At 43.7% G+C, this 20,378-nt stretch overlaps 4 protein-coding genes across 14 annotated transcripts; 2 read left to right on the plus strand and 2 right to left on the minus strand.

The window, feature by feature from the left end:
• Window positions 1–21: 21 nt before the first annotated feature.
• Window positions 22–1,425, minus strand: LOC110190690 (SAC3 domain-containing protein 1). The gene is made up of 4 exons (XM_020961302.2): window positions 1,291–1,425; window positions 1,057–1,230; window positions 451–993; window positions 22–373 (listed from the first exon to the last, which is right to left on the minus strand). Exons 1-4 carry the CDS (start codon window positions 1,344–1,346, stop codon window positions 94–96), a joined length of 1,053 nt encoding a protein of 350 aa, XP_020816961.2. The 5' UTR covers window positions 1,347–1,425; the 3' UTR covers window positions 22–93.
• Window positions 831–3,090, plus strand: LOC110190689 (GDP-D-glucose phosphorylase 1). 2 transcript variants are annotated; one of them, XM_086833294.1, is made up of 4 exons: window positions 831–1,463; window positions 1,517–2,069; window positions 2,126–2,831; window positions 2,889–3,090. In XM_086833294.1, exons 2-4 carry the CDS (start codon window positions 1,686–1,688, stop codon window positions 3,041–3,043), a joined length of 1,245 nt encoding a protein of 414 aa, XP_086689420.1. In that variant the 5' UTR covers window positions 831–1,463; window positions 1,517–1,685; the 3' UTR covers window positions 3,044–3,090. The 2 variants fall into 2 exon arrangements, with proteins under 2 accessions (XP_086689420.1, XP_020816959.1); XM_020961300.2 differs by having other exon boundaries at window positions 1,534–2,069.
• On the minus strand, window positions 3,073–4,769 carry LOC110190688 (queuine tRNA-ribosyltransferase accessory subunit 2). The gene is made up of 2 exons (XM_020961299.2): window positions 3,354–4,769; window positions 3,073–3,300 (listed from the first exon to the last, which is right to left on the minus strand). Exons 1-2 carry the CDS (start codon window positions 4,412–4,414, stop codon window positions 3,111–3,113), a joined length of 1,251 nt encoding a protein of 416 aa, XP_020816958.2. The 5' UTR covers window positions 4,415–4,769; the 3' UTR covers window positions 3,073–3,110.
• LOC110190561 (uncharacterized) lies at window positions 4,736–20,378 on the plus strand. 10 transcript variants are annotated; one of them, XM_086833288.1, is made up of 9 exons: window positions 4,783–5,451; window positions 5,506–5,604; window positions 5,666–8,430; window positions 14,804–14,973; window positions 15,088–15,161; window positions 17,886–18,445; window positions 18,739–18,908; window positions 18,966–19,045; window positions 19,121–20,378. In XM_086833288.1, the coding sequence occupies exons 3-9, from the start codon at window positions 7,120–7,122 to the stop codon at window positions 19,309–19,311; spliced, it is 2,556 nt and encodes an 851-aa protein (XP_086689414.1). In that variant the 5' UTR covers window positions 4,783–5,451; window positions 5,506–5,604; window positions 5,666–7,119; the 3' UTR covers window positions 19,312–20,378. The 10 variants fall into 10 exon arrangements, 8 of the variants coding, with proteins under 8 accessions (XP_020816782.2, XP_086689413.1, XP_086689417.1 ...); XM_020961123.2 differs by having other exon boundaries at window positions 4,736–5,604; XM_086833287.1 differs by lacking the exon at window positions 5,506–5,604 and having other exon boundaries at window positions 4,747–5,000.

The raw sequence follows: 20,378 nt of genomic DNA on the forward strand, positions 1-20,378 counted from the left end.
TGCGCAATAACAAAGAATGAATTTTTAACAATTATTTGTTTTTCATCTTCACGATATTTACATTATTTGTTTAAGAATTGAAATATTTCCCAGTTAGAGCTTCTTCATCAACAGCACTTCGGGCAAATAGACACGGGCCAACTTGGACTCCACGAAGCTCTCGTGCCGACAACCCAATGTCATTGCGGATTGCCTAAAATCAGTCTTATTAAAGAGGACACTCTTTCGATCCGGTGCTAGGGCAATATTATATTGCCGGCACTGCTCCTGGAGTCCCGCCGGCGAATCGATTAGCAGCAAACGCAACAAGTACGGAGCCGGCACCGTGAGCTGTTTGTTGTTGTAGGCATGCGTGAAAATTTGCAGCAAACTCCTGAAAAAAAATACGGTGGATTGGATCAAAATCAATATAAAACAATAGAAAGGGAAAGAAGCAGCACTAGGTGGTACCTCCTTATTGCCTGCAACTTGATGGAGGCCACGGCACACAGAATGTGCGGCAGCTGGGGCAAGCCCATGACCACCCTGTAGAGATTCCCTTGTTGATAGGACAAGCACAATTCGAAACAAAGGCGAAAGGTGGCGTCCTGTCGCACGTGTTCCGGCAAGGTCAGAGCCCGTATAAACGACTGCGGGGAACCCAGATTGAACATTTGGTACAGGCTTTCGATGAAGCAGCGCCGTTCCAGTTCCCGCAGCGTTGGTTCTTCAGTGGTCGTCGACGATTGCCTATCTAGATCCTCGTAGCAGCAGAGCACACCGGTAAGGCATTCCTGCAGGTGCTGGTTACATATCTTTGGGTCGAACTTATCTATGGGCTCGATGCTTAGCTTATAGAGGCTAAAAGCCAGGAACATGACAATGGGCTCCAGCAGCCGAATTGTCCGGCGGGCATCAAACATTTGGATTACAATCTCCCGGCGCACAGCTCGCAGGCGGTCGAAGATAAAGTCGTAGACCACATTGTAAGGCTTCCGATTATCCAGGATTATACTGCAGAGAAATAAGCGGTGCAAGTGAAAGCTGGAACTGGGGTTCTACCTCAAGAATGCTTACTCCTTGAGCAGATACTCCACTGTTTTGATCAGCGATTGCTCCGTACGCATGTCCTTCGCTTGGGGCATCTTTGCGTCGGCGGCGGAACGCGTGAACTCTTTGACCAGGATACCGGGAGTATTCTTCTGCCCATTCTTCAGCTCGAAATAGTGCAAGAGCTTCTCGCGAATACGCCTGAATGGATTAAGGAATTTTACATAATTCTTTAAAATGTTATTCAACGATGGTGCTTACATTTTCGACTCTCCATCGGGACAGAAACTTTGACAGGAGCCTCTAACTTGAGCCATTTGTTGATAAATATCTAAAGATTTGAGCCGCGCAAACAAACCAGGGCTGCAGAAATCCGTAAATTCAATGACAGAATGGATATTCCTTCCTGGAGATTAGAATCTATTAATTTAATGGTGAGAAACTATACAAATTAAGTTATTCTCTAAATTTTAATAAATAAAAAAAGGCCTGTTCCTTTTTCAGCATTGTTTATGTAAATATTTGTAGTAACCCCCTTTGCTACGACAATGGAAAACACGACTCAGCTGACTAAGCTAGGGTTGTCAAATAGCCCAAAAAATTCAAATTCATTCTTTCTTGTTTCGGACTTTCTCATTCCTTAGAGCTTACCGAAGATGTTTTCGCGGTATTTTAAACCATTCTTCAGAAGTCATCGTCAGAGCTGGCGAGTTTTCAGCTTCCACGTCCGGAGATTCATTGCTGAATCTAGTTTCAGCGACAGGTGTTCCCTCACAGCGGTGGCTACCCTGCTGCCGCTGGTCATCATCCGCTCTGCTTACTGCAAGAAAGATGTCCAGGAGCCGAAGAGGCCGTGCCGCAAGCGAACGATGAGCAAGGTCATGTATGAAACGAGCCTGCAGGGCAAGGCACAGCGCTATCTCAACGCCTTGAAGGAGAGTTGGGACCAGTTGCATCGGACTCCCGGCATGTTTGCATATCAGCTAAAAAAGACGCCACACAGACGAAAGATACCAGGCTCCCATGGCTTCTACACTGAGGTGAATTGGTTATACTCTTGCATTTTCAGCTGCTTCAATCATTCTCGGTCTTCCAGCTCAATGCAGATCGGTCTTTAAAACGCCGCGGCCCACAGACCATCGAGAGTTTAAACCCTGCCTTTAAACCCACGAATTTTAACTTCAACAAAATCAATGCTGCGGAGGTGCTTATGACCATCAACGACTGCCACGGCAGTCCGGAAGTTCAGATGATCATTAACAAGAGCCCGCTTACCCAGTACCACACTCTGATCTGTCCCGAAGTGAACAAGAACCATGTTCAGCGTATAACTCGTGATGTCCTGGCCTTCTGCATCACTTTCATGCGCAGCATAGATGACAAGAACATACGCATGGGCTACAACAGTCCAGGAGCCTTGGCTTCTGTCAATCACCTCCACTTCCATCTACTGCTATTCGCCCAGGATCTGTATATTGATAAAGTCCCATTGGAAAAGCTAGCCGGAGATTCTATTTATCGCTTGAGCCGGCGAGCGCCCACAGAAGCGATATGTGTGGTATTCCAAGGAAAGGACACCGAAGATGACGTGGCAGAGAAGGTTGATCAGATTTATAAGCTGGCCATGTGGATGTGCAAAAACAATATGCCACATAATTTGTTCATCACACAGGATAGAAGTTCGAAAGGGTACGGAGACGTGAAGGTCTTTATTTTCGCTCGTTCCAAATACTGCGTAAGCAAGGATTTGGCAGAATTCAACGTGGGATTTTGCGAGTTGGCTGGATTCATTCCGCTTCCAGGTGAGAAATGTACTTTTTTTATAAACATATTTCATGTTCTTAACAATTTTTGGATAGTTGCGGATAAAATGGAAAACCTTACGGAGCAACAGGTGCTTCAAAGGATCCGCTGTGTCACTGGTTCAGCTCCAAAGGCTATGTATGAGGAAATGACGAATATTGTCGAAGGAAGGACAAAGGAATACCCCTGGGAACAGATTTTGGCAATATAAAACCTAGTAAAAAATAAACATCGAGAGGCTTTCGTTTAGGAACTTAATTTACTTCTTGATTATGGTATCACATAGCCGCAGCGAATCCCTTGCCCATGGTGGCTTTACTGATGACTTTGGTGTTGGCGGCAATGCTGTAATCCACTTGGGCGTCACCATTCTGCTTCCTCACCAGTTCCGTCAGTTCTGGCAGCTTGTCCTTGGCCATACTTTCGCGTATTGCCTCAAAGAAGGATATGTAGTGATGCAGGTTGTGACTGGAAAGGAAAGTAAAATCAATAGAAGTTAGCTTTGTAGCTTCTCAACTTACATCATCAGTAAAATGGGACCGAGAAGCTCGTTAGTCTTGTACAGGTGATGCAGGTAGGAACGCGTGTGCTTCAAGCAGGTCAGGCAGCTGCAGTTCCTCAGTAGCGGCGAGAAATTCTCCTTGTTGGCGTCGTCAGTGACATCCAAGAAGGCCACGTGCGTCTTGCTGTCCTGCACAAAGCTGAATGTTAAGGCTTTAAAGTTGAGAGAGGCACAATAGGCATAGGAGGTGTCAAATATATCCATCCCCTGCTCGATGAGCTCCAGTGTGGTTAAGGGGGTAAAGGCGCCGGGAACCATTCGCGGCTTGTCCTCCTCCAGTTGCCTTACACAGTGTTCCACAATGGGAAGCAGTTTGGAAGTGTCTAGGGTCGTTGCTGTCAAGCCATTCGTGTGGAATCCCTCCAAGATATAGCCCCCGTAGCTATCCGCCGGTTGTTCCCTTGCATGCTTGATCGACTGCGTCCGGGCGAAGGTGTTGTAGCCTCCAACGATGGGAGCAAGCAAAGAGGACTGCACCTTTCCGCGTTGCTCGTAGATGTAATGCATGAACTTCTCCGTTCTGTCCACCGATTTTTGCACTCTTTTCTTGGCACTCTCCGCATTGGTGTCGGCATCACAGAGTCCTTGGTAGATGTCTGGCTTGATGCTGGCCACCATTTCCATGTAGCGCTCTGGGGTCAGGGACTCCCTTCCCCTGCGCGTGAACAACGGCAGTATGTCCCGATCATTGCCACCCGAAGGCGTCGTTTCACAGGGATCTCGCAGCAGCAGGACATTAAGGTTGCCAGGGAAACCTACATAATCGGTAACTCCCCGGTCTTCGCTGTTCCACTGGGCCAGGGCCTCGGCCATTTGATCCATTGTGGACAGAGTGAACTGTAGCACTTGTGGCCTCTGACTAACATGGCTCTCGAACACATCAGCACTGAGCCATGGAATGCTGCCGCCTTTGGTGGTCTGCATTAGGAGCGGCGTCCTCAGCTCGGGGCCACCGTCTCTAATACGGAGTTGTCCCAGGCGGCCGGAATTCTTAGTGATTCTTTCAATCGCGAATTTCATACCGGGTTTTTATTTATTTATCTTTATGAATGAACAACAAATCGCGCACGTTTCAAGCAGTGAGTTCCGATAACGATAACACAGTCGGGGCTGTTAGTATAGCTATTTATCATTTTAAAATGCTTCAATCTATCCATTTTTAACCTTAGGCTGTAATTTAAATTATTTTTTAAACAATAAATCAAAGGCGAAATTTCTTAGAAGACTTAAAGTTTGTATTAGTAAGTTTAAAAATTCATCTCGAACAATCTATTCTTTGCAGCCAATGCAGAAAATCAGTCTGGCAACTCAGACCAATTGGCGCCCCTATTCTCTTCCCGTTTTAACTTTTTTTGTTGTTGTTGTTATGTTGCCCTGTTTTACTGCTCAGTTGTTTTCAACTTTTCGGCCTGTTCACTTTTCGTTCGGAGGCTTTTGGGGGCTTGTTTGTGGCTCTCCACGGGCGACGATTTTATGTTGTATGCGCAGCGCACTTGATGGAAATTGTTGTCATTGTTTCGGTTGCGTTGCCTCACTGTTTAAGTTTCGAACGCCGGTCTCGCTCGCACTTGTTGGGGGCAAGCTTTTGCGGACTTGTTCCGCAGCGGTAATAAATTCATATGAATATTGTTGTGTGTGTGTTCCGTTCTGTTCGCGTCGTTCATTGATTTCCTAATTAAGTTTATAATTAAAATGAATTGAAAAATTACTCACATGCCAGTGTGTGTGAGTGTGTGCATGTAGAGACATGTAAATTGGCTGCCCGCGCGTGAAAGCCTATTAAATAAGTTATGTTATGTACTTACCCCGTATGTACATGCATATGTATAATAAATAAATTGCTTTGAATTCGAAAGCGAAATTGTGCCAAAACATTAGCGCAACAGAATCAGCAAAAGATGTAATTAGAATAACAATAATTCAGAGATGGCGTTTTTAAATTGATGACTTCCTTGCCGTCGTACATTTGTATGTACCTACATATTTATAATTAAAAGCAATTATATTTATTCTGCGCACAAACGACTATAAAAAAATTCTTCGACGAGAAAATTCAAGTGAGATAAAATCGTAAAATACCTCTGGAAATTTGAAAATTTCCTGCCCTCCAGGATTGCCAACTACCCGAACAGCTGTGGCCTTGAGACCCGAAGATCGGTGCCTTTGCGCCGCTGCTACCTGTTCCCAATGTTTTACCGCCCGAAAGAGTCGTAAATGTGAAGCTGTAAAATTACGCACGGCCATAAAATCGTACATTTATGTTCATTCCAGGTGGTCCTGCCGAAAACGCAACAGAGTGGCAACTCTAGGCAAATGAACTGTTTTACCTGCACTAGGCGCGGGACGAAGAGGAACGGGGCACAACGGATAATTTAGTGGAATTTTCAAAAATAGCAAAGCCAGCAACGGCGGCGGCAGCCATAATCCCCCAGCGAGCACAATAATCAAAGATTAAATCAGGTTTATATGGAAAGGGTTATAGCATGGCACAGGAAGAAATACACGTTTCCTAGCGCAACAGCAACAACACCTACAACTGATTACACTCGCACACTCACAGACCCGAGAGAGCACAAAAGAGAGAGAGAGATACTAAGTTTATGCGTTAAAATTAACGAATTCTGAAGTAGGTGAATTTATAAACCTTAAAGCAAATTTAAGATGCTAGTGTCGCCATTTAATAAAATGCTGATTTTCTAAGGAACTGCTGTTGCTTAAATTCATGACATTACGTCTATGAAATTATTTAAAACGACAAAGTTTCAAGAAATTGCATGAATAACGCACTGCATAAACGCGGAGAGAGAAGGAAGAGAGAACGAGAGCGGGAGAGCAACTTACGACAAGACTAGACGTTCATGTTTTTCGCTCATTTTTCTTTCGTGTGTGTAACGGCAATGTCGTGTTTCGGAGCGGCGGCGAAAACACTCTGCAGCAGTAACAACAACAACAACGATAAGATTTTCCGTTTTTCCGTATGGAAGCAGCAGCAGTAGCGGCATTTGTTTTGAAAGTAAAGCAAAGGCGAGCAAGAAAAACGAAATATAAAGCAGAGGAAGACGGGAAAAAGCAACGCCGCTGCCGACCGCGCCTCGGTTTGTCCGTGTGTTAGTGCCTGTCTGTCGTCGGTCTTATTACTGTCTGTGTGTAAGTGGTCGCGAACGTAAAGCCGAAAAGGAAGTGAAAATAGTGCAAAAAGGCCAAGTAATAATAATAATAATAAAATAGGCAAAACGAAGAGGCAAGACCCAGACCAGTTTCGAAAAAGCGCCTATTTCCAGGGCCCGCTTATGTGCATTAGTATTGGTTTGTGTGCGTGAGTCTCGCTCTATGTGTATTAGTGCGACCACATACGGGGAAAAGGCCTTTTCAAAGGAGCGAAAGGGAGCGAGAAAGGCAGTGCGCGAGCGAGCAATAAGAATAATAAATTACACTTTGCTATAATAAGAAAAATTTATACATACACACACACAAATGTACGGCGGGAGAGGCCCACACACACATGTGCTCCCAGTGTGTGGAAAATTGTAATAAAATATGAACCGCAAAAGCAGCAACGGCAGCACCAGCAGCAGAAAAACGAGAAAAACTAACTAAAAAATAAAATAAAAGCGAGAAGAAGAGAGAAGTGAAAGAAAATATATACATACATATATATTTCGAAATCGCATGTGCCATTTTGTAAGCTTTAAAAACCACAGTATTAAACAACCGAAATCTGAAAAATGTCCTGCATATCGAGCAACTTTAGCTCCTTTTTCCTCAATTCGCTCAACGATCCTTCAGAGTTTTCCAAGTACTTGAGCAATGGCGAGCTCAAATGCTCGAATTTCGAGGAATTTCAAGTGTTTGGCTGCGCAGGCGCAACGTCGCAGCAGCAGCACCACCAGCAGCAGCAGCAATTGCAGCAGCTACAACAACAACAACAGTATTCCACTCACTCACACTTAACCAATGGCGGCAGCGTAACGGACTTTTATGAAGCAGCAGCAGCGACTCAGGCAACAGCAGCAGCGGCAGCGTCAACGTCGCAGCGGGAAACCTGCACTGGCAGCGCTGTATCCAGCTCAGGTAGCACCGTTATAGCCGATGCCAGCATTGCAGCGGCGCCGACGTCGGCAACAGCGCCCACAGGATCTTCTGCTTCTACAGGCGGTGCAGGAGGTGCCGGAGGATCGATAACAGGAACCCCCCTGCTCCCCAGCAATCGATGGCCCACGGCGGTGGCCACGCCCAACGGTCATGCCTCCGGAGCAGCAGCCGTTGGTACAACTGCGGCAGCTTCGGTGCCACAGCATTTTGATGGATCCTTTGAGTTTATTAAATACCTACGCCACTCCACGGACTTCACGCCCAGCCCCAGCCCCAGTTCGGTTAGCGAGGGTGCCGCCGGTGGCCCGGAGAAGGGCAAATCGCTGCTGGCCGGTAGCACTCCGCCACCGCCCGCCCAGTCACCGGTGGCCGGCGGACTGATCGACCTGGACACGAGTACCTCGCAGAAATCGAGATCCGCTTCCCGCAAGGTGGCCGCCTTGCTGTCTTCCGTTTCGCGGGCTTCCAACACTCTGGTGGACACCAGCACCTCGGCCTTGGACGTCTTCGATCACGACTCGAAACAGACCATTTTTGATCTGCAGCACATGGCGTCGAATGGATCCTCAAACTCGAACGAGTCCTCCCTGGAGATGCTCGCGTTTCCCAACTCGCACCTGAATGCCTCCAATTCAAACACTTCCTCGGAGGGAGCGGCCTGCGGGAGTGCGGGCGAATTTGGTGGTCTGCTAACCGGTGCCAGTTGCTCCTCCTCGACGGCCTCCTCCACGTCGCACGCCCCTAAACTTTTGGGTAGCTTCGTGATCAAGGAGAACTTTGAGGTGCATCCGTCACACAAGGTAGAGGAGGGGATCTTCCAGCACATGAACAAGCTCCCCTCGAAAAAGAAAGACACGCTGAAGCAGTTGGGCGTTCGGTTCACTGGCCAGATGACGCTCACGGACAAATCGATTGTGGTGGAGAACTTTATCAAGTTCTGCGAGGTGAGTTAGCTAGCACAGAGCAACCTTTCCTAAATTCTATGTGGGTTTGGGTGTTTACCGAGTCGAATTTCCCTTTAACGCGAGAGAGTGTGTGCGAAAATTTCACTGCTCTCACTCTACCTATTTCCATATGCAATTTAAATATTTGCACATATGTACGCATTACGTATTTATTTTGATGATGGTCGTTGAGCATGGGTTGGGGGTAGGGTTTTATATGTGGGTTTTAATTAGGGTTGGTCAAAGGGGTAGTATTTCCGCTTGGGAGTGAATTACTATTGGAATTACCTTACTGATTTCAGGTACTTTATGTCAGATAATTTCAGCTTAAAAATGTAGATACATAGGAATTCAACTTATTTAAGGACTTATGCAGTCCTTATATAGGTTCGGAATCTAGTTGATTATCATTTTAAAACAATCTATATTAGATGGGAACTCTGAATAAAGTTCAATGGAATGGGGGTCAAATGAAAAGTATACATAGCTTATACCAACAAATAGCTGATAAACAACTAAATGCATGCCTTGAATTAAGGTCAATTTATCATTTCTCTTATCAAGCTAATACTAGTTCATATCTAGGTGAACACGTGGGGTTTAATTTAGTGTTTAATATTGACATTCTTATCGTGTAGATCATTTATTAAGCAATGGTTTGCTGTATTTATCTTTAATAAATGTTTTTAATAAACGTTTATTTGAATAAATTCAGAAATACCTTGGTTTCTAACTTCACGATAATAAATAAAGAATTTATCCTTTAATACATTTTGTTTTATTGATTTCGAAATTCATTTTTGAAATTTACAATTTTTTTTCCTCTTATAATCTTATTACAACCTAAAAATGTAAATCCTCAGGGGTGCAATTAATATCAATTTTAAATGGTCGTAAAAATTGTTAATTCATTTTAAATTCATAGCTAATGTTAGAGTTCAAGCTGAATCTGTTTCAAAATTATAGATATTGATATTTTCTGCGGTCCAAGCGCCTATATAAATATATAAAGTACATACCAATTTGGATATTCATAATATAAACATGCACCCTATCTATATCCTATATCCTATATCTCAACCACACACACACACGCACTCATAGGACCCCCTACTCACACAAATGTCATTATAAATTGTAATAACAGGAGCAGTGGCGTCGCAGTCGCCGTCGACGCTGACTGCAGCCAACCACAAATTCAGCATACAACTGTAATCATGTGTGCTTACTCTATGTGTGTGAGTGTGTTCGTTCTAAACACCTATACATGGGGGTTAAGCCCCACCACCACCCGCCCCAGAAATATACACACACACATACACATTTGGCGCCCTTTTCAACACTATGGCAAGTCAACCCCAAACACTCACCACGCTCATTACGCTCCGCTTTATCACACACAAACACACAGCATACCCACACACAGACAGAGAGTCACATCTAGATTTGTTGGCATCGTCCCCGTCTCTGCTCCTCCCCCTTCACTCTACAAAAGCACCCACACATTCACCAAACTATGTACAAAATGGCATTGATGGCATAATACAACAAAAGCAACAACAACAGCGTGCAAAATTACGAAGGAGCCGAAAGAGAGAGGAAGCTGAAGTAGGAAAAGAGGGCCGGGGTAGCCCTACCCCCCCTCTATTACAACATTTTAGTTCTAAGACGCTCTCTGCTTCTACCTTGCTCCCTAACTCAAAATTGTTGCGCTCTCTCTAACGGTAGCTCTCTCCGGGCTCCCCCTCCCAGTCATCCTCCCTCCGCTCAAAACTTACTTGAAGGCTGATTTCTCCTGCTCGAAACTACCAAAGTATATGTGTGTGTAGTTGTGCCAATGTTGGTGTGTGTGTGAGTGTAAGGCTATAAATGTGGGTGTGGGCAACCCCCAAAAAAGCTCAAGGCAGAGGCGGTTGCTATTGAGTAATTGTATGTTGCCCTCCCACTTGCTCTTCCTTCTCCTCTGCCTCCTTCTCTTCCTCGTCCTTCTTCCGCTTTTCCCTTGAATTCTTCTTTGGCTTCCACTCCTTAGACTCTCATACATACAATCATCAAGTTACTTGCCCAGGGAGTGCCAGTAACGGGGAAAGGGAAGAGTGGACTGTCCGTTAGCTGCTTGGGCATGTCCTTTTCCTTTTCCTTTACCCGGCTCTCTCGCTTTCACTGCACGTACGAGTATGTATGTGAGTCTTTGTATTTTATCAACACATTTTATACATGTCTCTATCGGAGCCACTGCTTAGTACAGTCAAAAATGACTAAGTCAAACTTTATCTTCAACGGTGGATCCCATGTTACCCAGAATTTAAAAGTTCGTTAAATATTTTGAACTATCTAGAGACAAAGGGGTACCTAAAACAAAAATGCAAAATAAAACAAGAAAGGAAACTAAATTTAGAAAGCCAAAGACTTATATCCTTGCAAATCGGAATCGAATTATATGATCAAATCGGAGACCGATCATAACTCAACTTAAGATATTGGCATATTTTCATTTTCGTTTAATTAGAATTTTCTAATAATGTTAATATAAACATGAATATATTAAGATATAACATTCAGAGAATGTTGAGAAAGTCTGGGGTTAATAGAAGGCCCTTATAGTTAGCGTGATTAAATGCAAAACTTGTATTCAAAGCAGCTTTTCGCATCGCCATGTGTGTGTATGTTTAGTTTATCCTAATCCTCAGCCCTGAGCCATCCTCTGGGGGTTTTAGTCTCTGCCAATACGTACATTTTGTTTTTGCTTCCCCTATATGATTTTTGCTTAATCTTAGGAAGTGTAGCCCCTAATCCTAGCAACTTAACTAGTTGAATTTACTAAGGTTCCACTGTGAGTGAGAGGCTGAGTGTGTGTGGCCCCCAGCGGCAAACGTTGAAGGCTACTAAGTGCGCATGCAGTCGGCTCACCCACACAAATGCATTCCAGTTTTCCCAACTTTGGGCGAGTGTTTGTTTCGTGTGTGTGTGTGTGTAAAGGACAGCTTAGTGTTAGGGGGAGGGGAAGAGGGTGAGGGTGAGGGAGGGCCATGGGCAGGTACAATGTCTCGGCTTCGCACAATTTACGCGCACAGAAACACACACTCACAAACGAAGGGAGGCGCACATATGGGGCATTGATTATAATTTTAAATTATACATATGTATGCGGGCCACATACCGATATAACTGTACATGCCGCATATGACGACTATATACAGGATATACATATGTACTTATGTAATTTATGTATATATATGTATAGAGGCATATTTATAACGCACACACATCAAATATTTAGGTTTTGTGCAACGTTTTGTCGCCGTTTTTGGGAACAAACACACACAAACATATATATACATATGTATATATATAATTAGTGTTTGTTTTTTGAATTTAAAGAGCATTTAGAACAGGTTACCTTAATTAGAAAACCCCGTAATTAGTTGCCTAATGAAAGGACTGAGGTGGAAAAAAGGGCGTCGAATGAGACCCTTAACCCTTTAAGGCACACCACGCACACCCATTAAAAGGGGAAAAACCTGTTAAACGGCACCACACGCATTGAAGGAGAGTGAAAGTGTGAAAATTTCCCTCCCCCCAACTTGCACAAGCACTTCATGCACACACGCACACCCTCGACACAAAAAAAGGAATCAAAAAATCATGGCAGCAACAGACGAAACATGCCGCTCCTGTGGTTGTTGTTGTTGTTGCTCCTCGGCACGCACAAGCAACACCCACAACAACGACAACGAAAACAAAAACAAAAACACCGCACAGAAAGGAAAACAATTCACACTTGTCTCTCAATACAAACAACAACAAACCGCATCACACCACAGACAACAACCGCAATCCCGCCACACACGCACACACACAAGCAAGCCAAGCACCCAAACACGGGTAGCATCCACACACGTACACTGCGTCACGCACAAATACAAACCATGTCTGCCAATAAGTTTGTAAAAAGCAAAAAACAAAGGAGAAACAGAAACCGAAACAGAAACAGAATTTAAAAAAACAAAATGCAAACAGAAGGAAACGTAACGAAAACAGAAACGGAAAACAGCAACGAAAGCAACAACAAAATACCGCAACACATTGCCATTTGCTTTCATTCTTTTCTTCCTGTTTGTACGGGTTTTCCCTTTTCTCGGGTATATTGTATTACCAAAACTATTCCAGTAGTATCTGAAAAATATATATTTTCAACTATATCCCCAGACTAACCATACAAAAATAGTACTAATTGTTTGTTTCTTGGGGATTTGCTAGATAGTTCAGTTTGTTTATTATCCTTGCAGTAGCCCTAAAAAGTAGGCAATACAATATACATAGATATTTTTTTAAACCCTAAAGACTATAAGCATTAACTATAGCAAATACTCTAGATTATATGTGTTTATGTGAAAGTTATGACTGCATCCTTTTTAGCTACCTTAAACAATCTCATTCCTGACTTAATGTGAAAACCCGAGCCTCCAGGGGCTAGCCTTGGGCATCTCTGTTCAAGAGTAAAGTTAGTTAGTTTTTAGTAGTAGAGAGTATCTGCGAGTTGGCATACTCCTTCATTTATTGTTTTGTGTTTTTTTTTTTTTTTTTTTTGCTTTTTGACTGTGAAACAGTTGAGTGGCCATGGGAGTGCGGTGGTTACGAGTGGGACAGCTCTTGGTCTGCCGGCTTGACAGCAGCAACAGTGCGGCATTGCGCTGCCCCTCATAACACTCAGCAGAGCTCACCACAGGCCGCCCCAACTCCTTTTCCCGCATAGTTGGCTGTTAATGAGACACCTGGAGAAGTGGCCAGGTGTCGCTCGCCTGTCATCACGCTGCCAGAAGGAGATGGCAAGTGTGATGTGCTCCCACTCTTATCCTACTTTACCCTCCTACGGGAGTTTTAAGTTCTCGGTCCGCCACCGAAAACGGAGAAGATGTCTCGTCACTCCTTTTTGCTCTATTGATTTTTAACATAATCAAAACCCGAAATGTATGTACGAATCCCCAGAAGCGCTTCCTTCCACACATGGGGGGCAGAGCGAGAGCGAGGAGAGCAAATGGTGGTGGGTGATGGGTGGTGGCAACCACTGGCGCACTGATTATGAGGATGTTGATAAGTTCCGACGAGCAAAGGACCAAAACCGACGACGAACGAAGACTCACACTCGCACAAACTCACACTTTCACACACAGAGGCGGCCATTAAGCCGCTGCCTGCGCCTACTAAAGCTAGGACACACACAATCACAAGCACAGGCACAGACACAGACACTGACACAAGCGCACACACAACCCTTTCGGGGGTCCTTGCAAATACCCAACCCCCACGAACCCCATCCACCAAAGTAACCCCCCCTTTTGGGGGAAAATGGCTTCATTGAAAATGTTGTTTGCTTTTCTATTTGGGTTTGCTTTGCTGCCTTTTCTGCTTCCTTTTTGCGCTGCGCCCTATTCTATATTTTTACACTATAAAATATACATTGTAAGGGTGTGGGTCCTGGTTTCCGATGTGTGTGTGTGTGTGGCGCTTTAGCTTTGGCATGTTATTCAGGAGCCATTTCTCCAAACCCCGTACCCCAAAGTCCACCTCCTTTCCCCCGTTTTACCCGCTCAGCCCAACGTCCTTTTGCAAGTTTTTGGCTTTTGTGTAAAATTTTCGTTTTAAACTTTTGCGTTGTACACGAATTATAAGTTTTGATTAGTAGTGGGCAAAGTTTTCGCCTCGTATGTGTCTGTGGGGCTTATATATATATATATAATATAATACTAGTGGTATTACATTATGTAACGTCGAATACATATGTGCAGTCATAGAATTTGACGTCAATGAATACACATGCACGGGAGTTACGTGGAAAACAGCCTAAAAGTAGAGGAAATTATGCTAAAAAGTGGCAGAAAAGGGGGTTGGGTTCCACCCCTACACGAAAGGTGTAAGTTATTTCAAAACTAATGGAAGGGTGGTTGGCGTTGGGTTTAGATATGGTTGCGTATGTGGAGTAACCAGTAGAACCGGTATGTCTGGGAAAATTAATTTTCATCTGGCGTCGAATTTCTAATTGAAATTTGTATTTTTATTTTTTTTTTTGGGAAATCTAATTACAAATGAAACGGGAGTTGCGTAAAAAGGCGTAGGAAAGTGTTGATTTAAACTGTGTATTACAGAAATAAAGTATAATCATCAATAAGTAGATAGTACACCTAAAGAGTTTATAACTTTAAGGACAGAACTAGAATTAGTAGTTAAAATCTTGAGCCAAAAATTCTTTAGTACGACTTCACCGGCAAATCGCATTTTGATTTTTTCTTCTAATTAAAGCAAAAAATATAATTATATGTATATTACTCTTCCAAGTAGTACCTTTCTAATTCCTTTTCTCTCCCTCCAACAGGAGTACGATATCAAGGATCATCGGCCATGGCTGTCGCTGAACCAATGCGGGCTAAACAAACCCGAACAGATCAAGTTTGCTCGATATCTGGGACAGGGCCTGCCAACGTTCACGCTCTTCTGCATTTATAGCAATTTTAAGAATCTGTTTTGCACCAAACGCACAGAAATGTGAGTAACTCCATACAAAAACACCACCGGTAGCCTGTTCCGGATAATTCAATATGCGGCTGCTCCTAAAAGCATGCTTCTACTTTAAATTGATGAATGTCCTGTTTCTTGCAGCTACACGAAGGACGGCTACAATCTGCCTTATATACTCGACAAAACCAAGCGCTTCCTGGCCAACACAACAGCTGGTAAGTGAGAATCTATATCTAAATATAGGTATAGGTATTAGGTATAGAGATAGACCCCTAAACCCCGACCCCAAGTCCGTCGCCCCAGTCCCACCGAATCCCGTGTAGTGCAAATGCAGCAGCAACAGCAGCAGCAGGCGGCAACGTTTTCGTCGTTGTCGTCATCAAAACCGAAAGAATGTATTCGGGCTGAGGAAAATTAATAAAAAAAAAAGAGAAAAAGAGAGGCAAATGTGCTAAATTTTAAAAATATATACACTCGAAACCAGAAGAAGTGCTTACATTCATTTTTATGATTTCTCCTTGCCACTTTTGCACTTCTCATTTCTATTTCTATGTTTCGTGCACTTGTTTCTGTACTTTTTAGTTGTGTTTCATGAAGCGAAAATATCGAAAAGAGAACTACAATTTGGCCTGCCTATTTTTGCGAAATTTTTGTCAAAATAATCCACCAAATCAAAAAACCCTTAGAACAAAACAATTTTAATTTTTGACTTCAATTTGTTTGTTTGTTTCCTCTTTCTTCTTCTTTTTCCACGCATACGCTTTCAATCACTATAGGCGACAATGTTAACAACAGCAACAACATCACCACCAACAACACCAGTAACAAGACCAACAACACCACCACAACAACAACACCATCTACACCGGTCAAACAGACACCTCAACAACAGCAGCATCAGCAATCCGAGCAGGAGCTGCTGGCACCCAATTCACCTGCCACACCGAAAGCAGCCACAGCCGGAGGAGTAGGAGCACTAGGAGCGGGAGCAGGAGCCGTCACGCCCACACAGGCAACGCCACGCACAAGGCCTGCCACGCCCACGATGCAGGGAGCAGGAGGAACAGGAGCAGCACGCGCTGTGACTCCCACAACGCCACAGCAGCAGCATCTGCAACAACAGCAGCAGCAACACCAACAGCATATGCTGCAACATCCGCACACGCACCCGCATCCTCATTCGCATCCGCATGCCCAGCATTCGCATTCGCTTCCACATCCGCACACGCATCCCCATCCTCATTCGCACCTAATGCAACCCGGCACGCCTACACGCAGTCCAGCAATGGTGCCACAGCAGCAACATCCCCAGCTGCCACCCCATCCGCACCATTATCCCCCGCATCATCCGCACCATCAGGCGCCGCAACACCATGGTCATCCGCATGCCCATCACTTTGCTGCCTATGCCTCGGCCCACGGGCACCCTCATCAGGCGCAGCATCCCCAGCAGCAGCATCATCCGCACTATTATCCGCACTCGCCGCATCCACATCCGCACGCGCATGTCCAGCATATGGCGGCCATGGGTTATCCTGGAGCAGCGCCATCTCTGCCCCAGCAGCAGCAACAGGCAGGAGGAGGAGGAGGAGCAGCAGCAGCAGCAGCAGCAGGTGGTGCTGCAGCTGGATCCGTAGGAGGCGGCGGCCCTGACGGAGGAGGAACCATGTGAAATTGGGGTCGGCGTGGCGTCAAGGAAAGCGGCGGAGGCGGCGGCGCCACCTGTTGACACTCCTTCTCCACGCGTAGGCTGTTGGCAAGGATTCGGGATAAAGGATTCTGGATTCGGCAGCACCCCATCGTCCTCTTACCCATCCTGTGTCCTAGATTAGTTTGTCCCGTTGATGTGCATCGTCAAATACTATGTTTATGTGTACTCGTCTTCGTTTTAGTTAACGTTTCGTTTATTTTAGACTAATTTTACACAAAACAAGCTTTTTGCCAAATTTTTATAAAACTATATGCAAATTTTTTTGTATTACGTTTGGACGACAATATCAGAAATTGTTGGACAACGATCGATCATTATTGAAACCCCCAAAACTATGCAATGTTATTCCTTAAAAAGAGATTATTACATTTTACACAACGCAACACACACTTGAACACATTACACAACCAAACACATCACACTTTTACACAAACACGAGTATAGAAAATCATACTAAATGCTATTTAATATTATGGTAATAATATAATAAATATATATATAAATATATATTTTAGTAAGCCAAGAACAAAATGATATGTATGTTATATGTAAAACCAATCCTAACTAAAAACACACAACATACAATATATATGGAAATTGTTTGCGAACCCAGAAAATATATACAAAAAAACTAGATTGAGAGAAAATCGAATCGATTTGAAATTTTTTTATTGCCTGCGTCGTCGTGCCTCTGCATTTGCGCTAAGTTCAAGTTCAATTAATTAATGGTTTGGTTTTCCAATTGAAAAAAGCAATTGTCATATGATTGGTAATAACTTTTTCCTCACCTTGTGCTTGGGTATATGTATCTGGATCTGGAATAGTGCTGTGCCTTTGATTTTCAGCTTTTTACAAATTTAAATCGATTTCGCCGGAGTTCATATATTCTTTCAATTTTAATAAATACATTTTTGAATCGATATAAATCGATACGTTTATATGATCCAGAATGACTTAAATTACCATATCCTGCAAGGGTATACAAATGGTTAAAATCGTGAGGGAATTATTTAAGTTATTCAAAAATATACTTATTATTAGTTGTATATATTCTTAAAGAACTAAAATTTTGTTTTAAGATTTTATTTAAAGGTTTTAAATAGTTCCTTATTAAAAGTTTTCCCCTTTCTAAAAATCAAACGTAAAATGTAAGGCGATTTTGCAAAGATCTTTGGAGTATATGGCAGCTTGCTGAGTATCCTCCTGGCATTACGATTCTCTCTTGTAGACCTCAAGAACATGGCCGCCGCCAACGATGGCTCCCTGGAATTTGCCTCCAGTGGCGGCAACAGTAGCAGCAGCAGCAACAGCAACACAAGCAATAGCAACAGCAGCAGCAGCGGTGGTGGCGGCATTGCCAGCAGCAGCAACATCGTTCCGGGCATCAATCCTAATCCTGTGACAATGCCCCCAGGCTATGTGACAGCTCCGCCTGCACAGCAGCAGCAGCAACATTCGCATCCGCATCCGCATCAGCATCAGCAACATCAGATGGCGGCCATGGATCCACGGTACGGTTGCGGAGCACCAGCGCCGTTGCTGCCACCGCCGTTGCCAATGCCGGCATTGGGACCACCGCCACGATCCTTGGAGCAGATGATCATCTACGAGAACTTTGACGTTCACGAGACACATCGGATTGAGGACGGGGTTTGCACACACATTAGCCGCCTGCCGCCCAAGAAGCAGGAGCTATTGAAACAGTTCGGTATACAGAGTAGTAGCCAGCAATGTCTGAGCAATTATGAAAAGTACATACTCATCGAAAACTTCATCAAGTTTTGCAATGTGAGCAAAAGTGTATCGAAGGAGCAGAAATATAGAAAGAGCGATGTGGAGGAGGATCACGACCCACTGTAGTCAAGCGGAGCTTTGTTCTTTGGCCACCCACCCAATTGGCGATCGAGAGACAGACAGATTGGCATCCATTGACTATTAAAAATTGCATCCTCATCCTTTAAATCAGAGATCATTGAACAAGACTCTTGCCCCAGTCTTTAAACTCGAGCGATCCTAATGTATTTTCCATTCTTCTATTCCTCATTTCTCTTCATTTTTGTTTATATAAATTACTGAAACAGGAATATCAGATATCCGATCATCGACCCTTTTTGGACTTCCACGAGAGCGCTTTATCCAAATGTGAACAACTTAAATTTGTACGATATCTGGGCCAGGGGCTATCCAATCTGACGCTAAACAAAATATACGTTGCTTTTAAGGAGCTGCTGGGCAACGGCAGGCCGGAGAAGTGAGTTACTCCTATGGCTTGTCCAGATCTTGATATATTTATGTCTTTTCTTTATAGAGCTAGCATGGAGGGCTATAATCTGGATAATCTGTTGAAGAAGAAACGCAAAAATCTATACAATCGCATGCATGCAGCTGGTAAGGATAAAGATTCCCACTGCTACAGAGGTTTTACTAAAACTATAGTAAACTAATACACCTGATCTCTTTCAGCTCCCAGCATTGACCTAACCGCCTATGAAGCGGCACAGGGCCAGCATAATCCACAAGCACACCTGGCCACGCCACGTCCCCATCACGCATTCGCTGCTTTGAATGTGGCGACGCAGCGCAGCGAAGTATGCAACGAATTGACGCACACGGGCTTGCAGTACAGTTACGCAGCCGCCACAGGACCTCGGTAAAAGAGTGGCCGCAGGAAGGACTTGTATCCTGGAATCCGCAATAGATGATCAGATCGCACACATATACATATACATACATACTTCTTCCTGGAACTGGACCAGTAACTGTTGTGTCTTCAAAATAATGAAAAAAAAAACAAAGAATTGTTAAGCGAGAAACCATTGAAAACTAAGTGCTAAATTAAAGTGGCAGAACGTAATACCAGAGACACTAGTAAAATTAGCCTAAATGTTAACAAAATTAAACTTTAATCGAATGAAATTCAATTAAGCCAACCCAGAAATTAGCACACGCAACAGCCGGTAGGCAGGCAGGAGAGACAAGATTAGTTTAAGCCCAGAATAACAATATACAACATACATATACGAGTATATTATATACACCGTACAGGGGTGCCACAGAAATGGCTATGGTTTTGAAAAGCAATGTCTCGAAGTTTGCAAAGAATTATTTGTATATCCCACATTTACTGTAGCATACTTTCCAACACGATTTCCGATTGATTTCAAAATCCACAGCCAGTTCCGTGGTTCAACTGATAAATACATAAATATATATATTTCTGTAGTTGCCATAGCGCATAGGGTGCAGCACATACACTTCCACATGGCCAAAACCTTGGCCAGAACTAAAATATAACATATATAGCTTCGGTTTCCAGCCATATGTCCCCCGTATACCATGCCCCCAGACCGCATTAGCTGGAGTAGCCTCTAGATCTAAGTGAAAACAAGAAAAAGAATAGCAAATGAAACACCAAACAAAAATTCAGAGAAATCTAAATCAAAGACGACCTCCCAAATGAAAGTTCCCTAACAAAAGTATATAACTAGTAGAGTCTATAGTTCGTAAGTGGAGACAAATTTTTAGCATAGAACTGGAGCGGGCGATTAACAAAACTAAATATTCCTATATACAATATACAACAACAACATATTATATACAACAAGAAGCAGCATCAAATTCAAAGTGGATTATACGCAAATCAAAGGCAGAAATACCAAAAGCAAACATAGCAATTGTAAATGATATATATACCAAAAATATATTCTATACGAGCAAACCA

This window comes from Drosophila serrata, unplaced genomic scaffold, assembly GCF_035046125.1.
Source record: "Drosophila serrata isolate PLE 108 unplaced genomic scaffold, ASM3504612v1 contig_272, whole genome shotgun sequence".
Taxonomy (NCBI): domain Eukaryota; kingdom Metazoa; phylum Arthropoda; class Insecta; order Diptera; family Drosophilidae; genus Drosophila; species Drosophila serrata.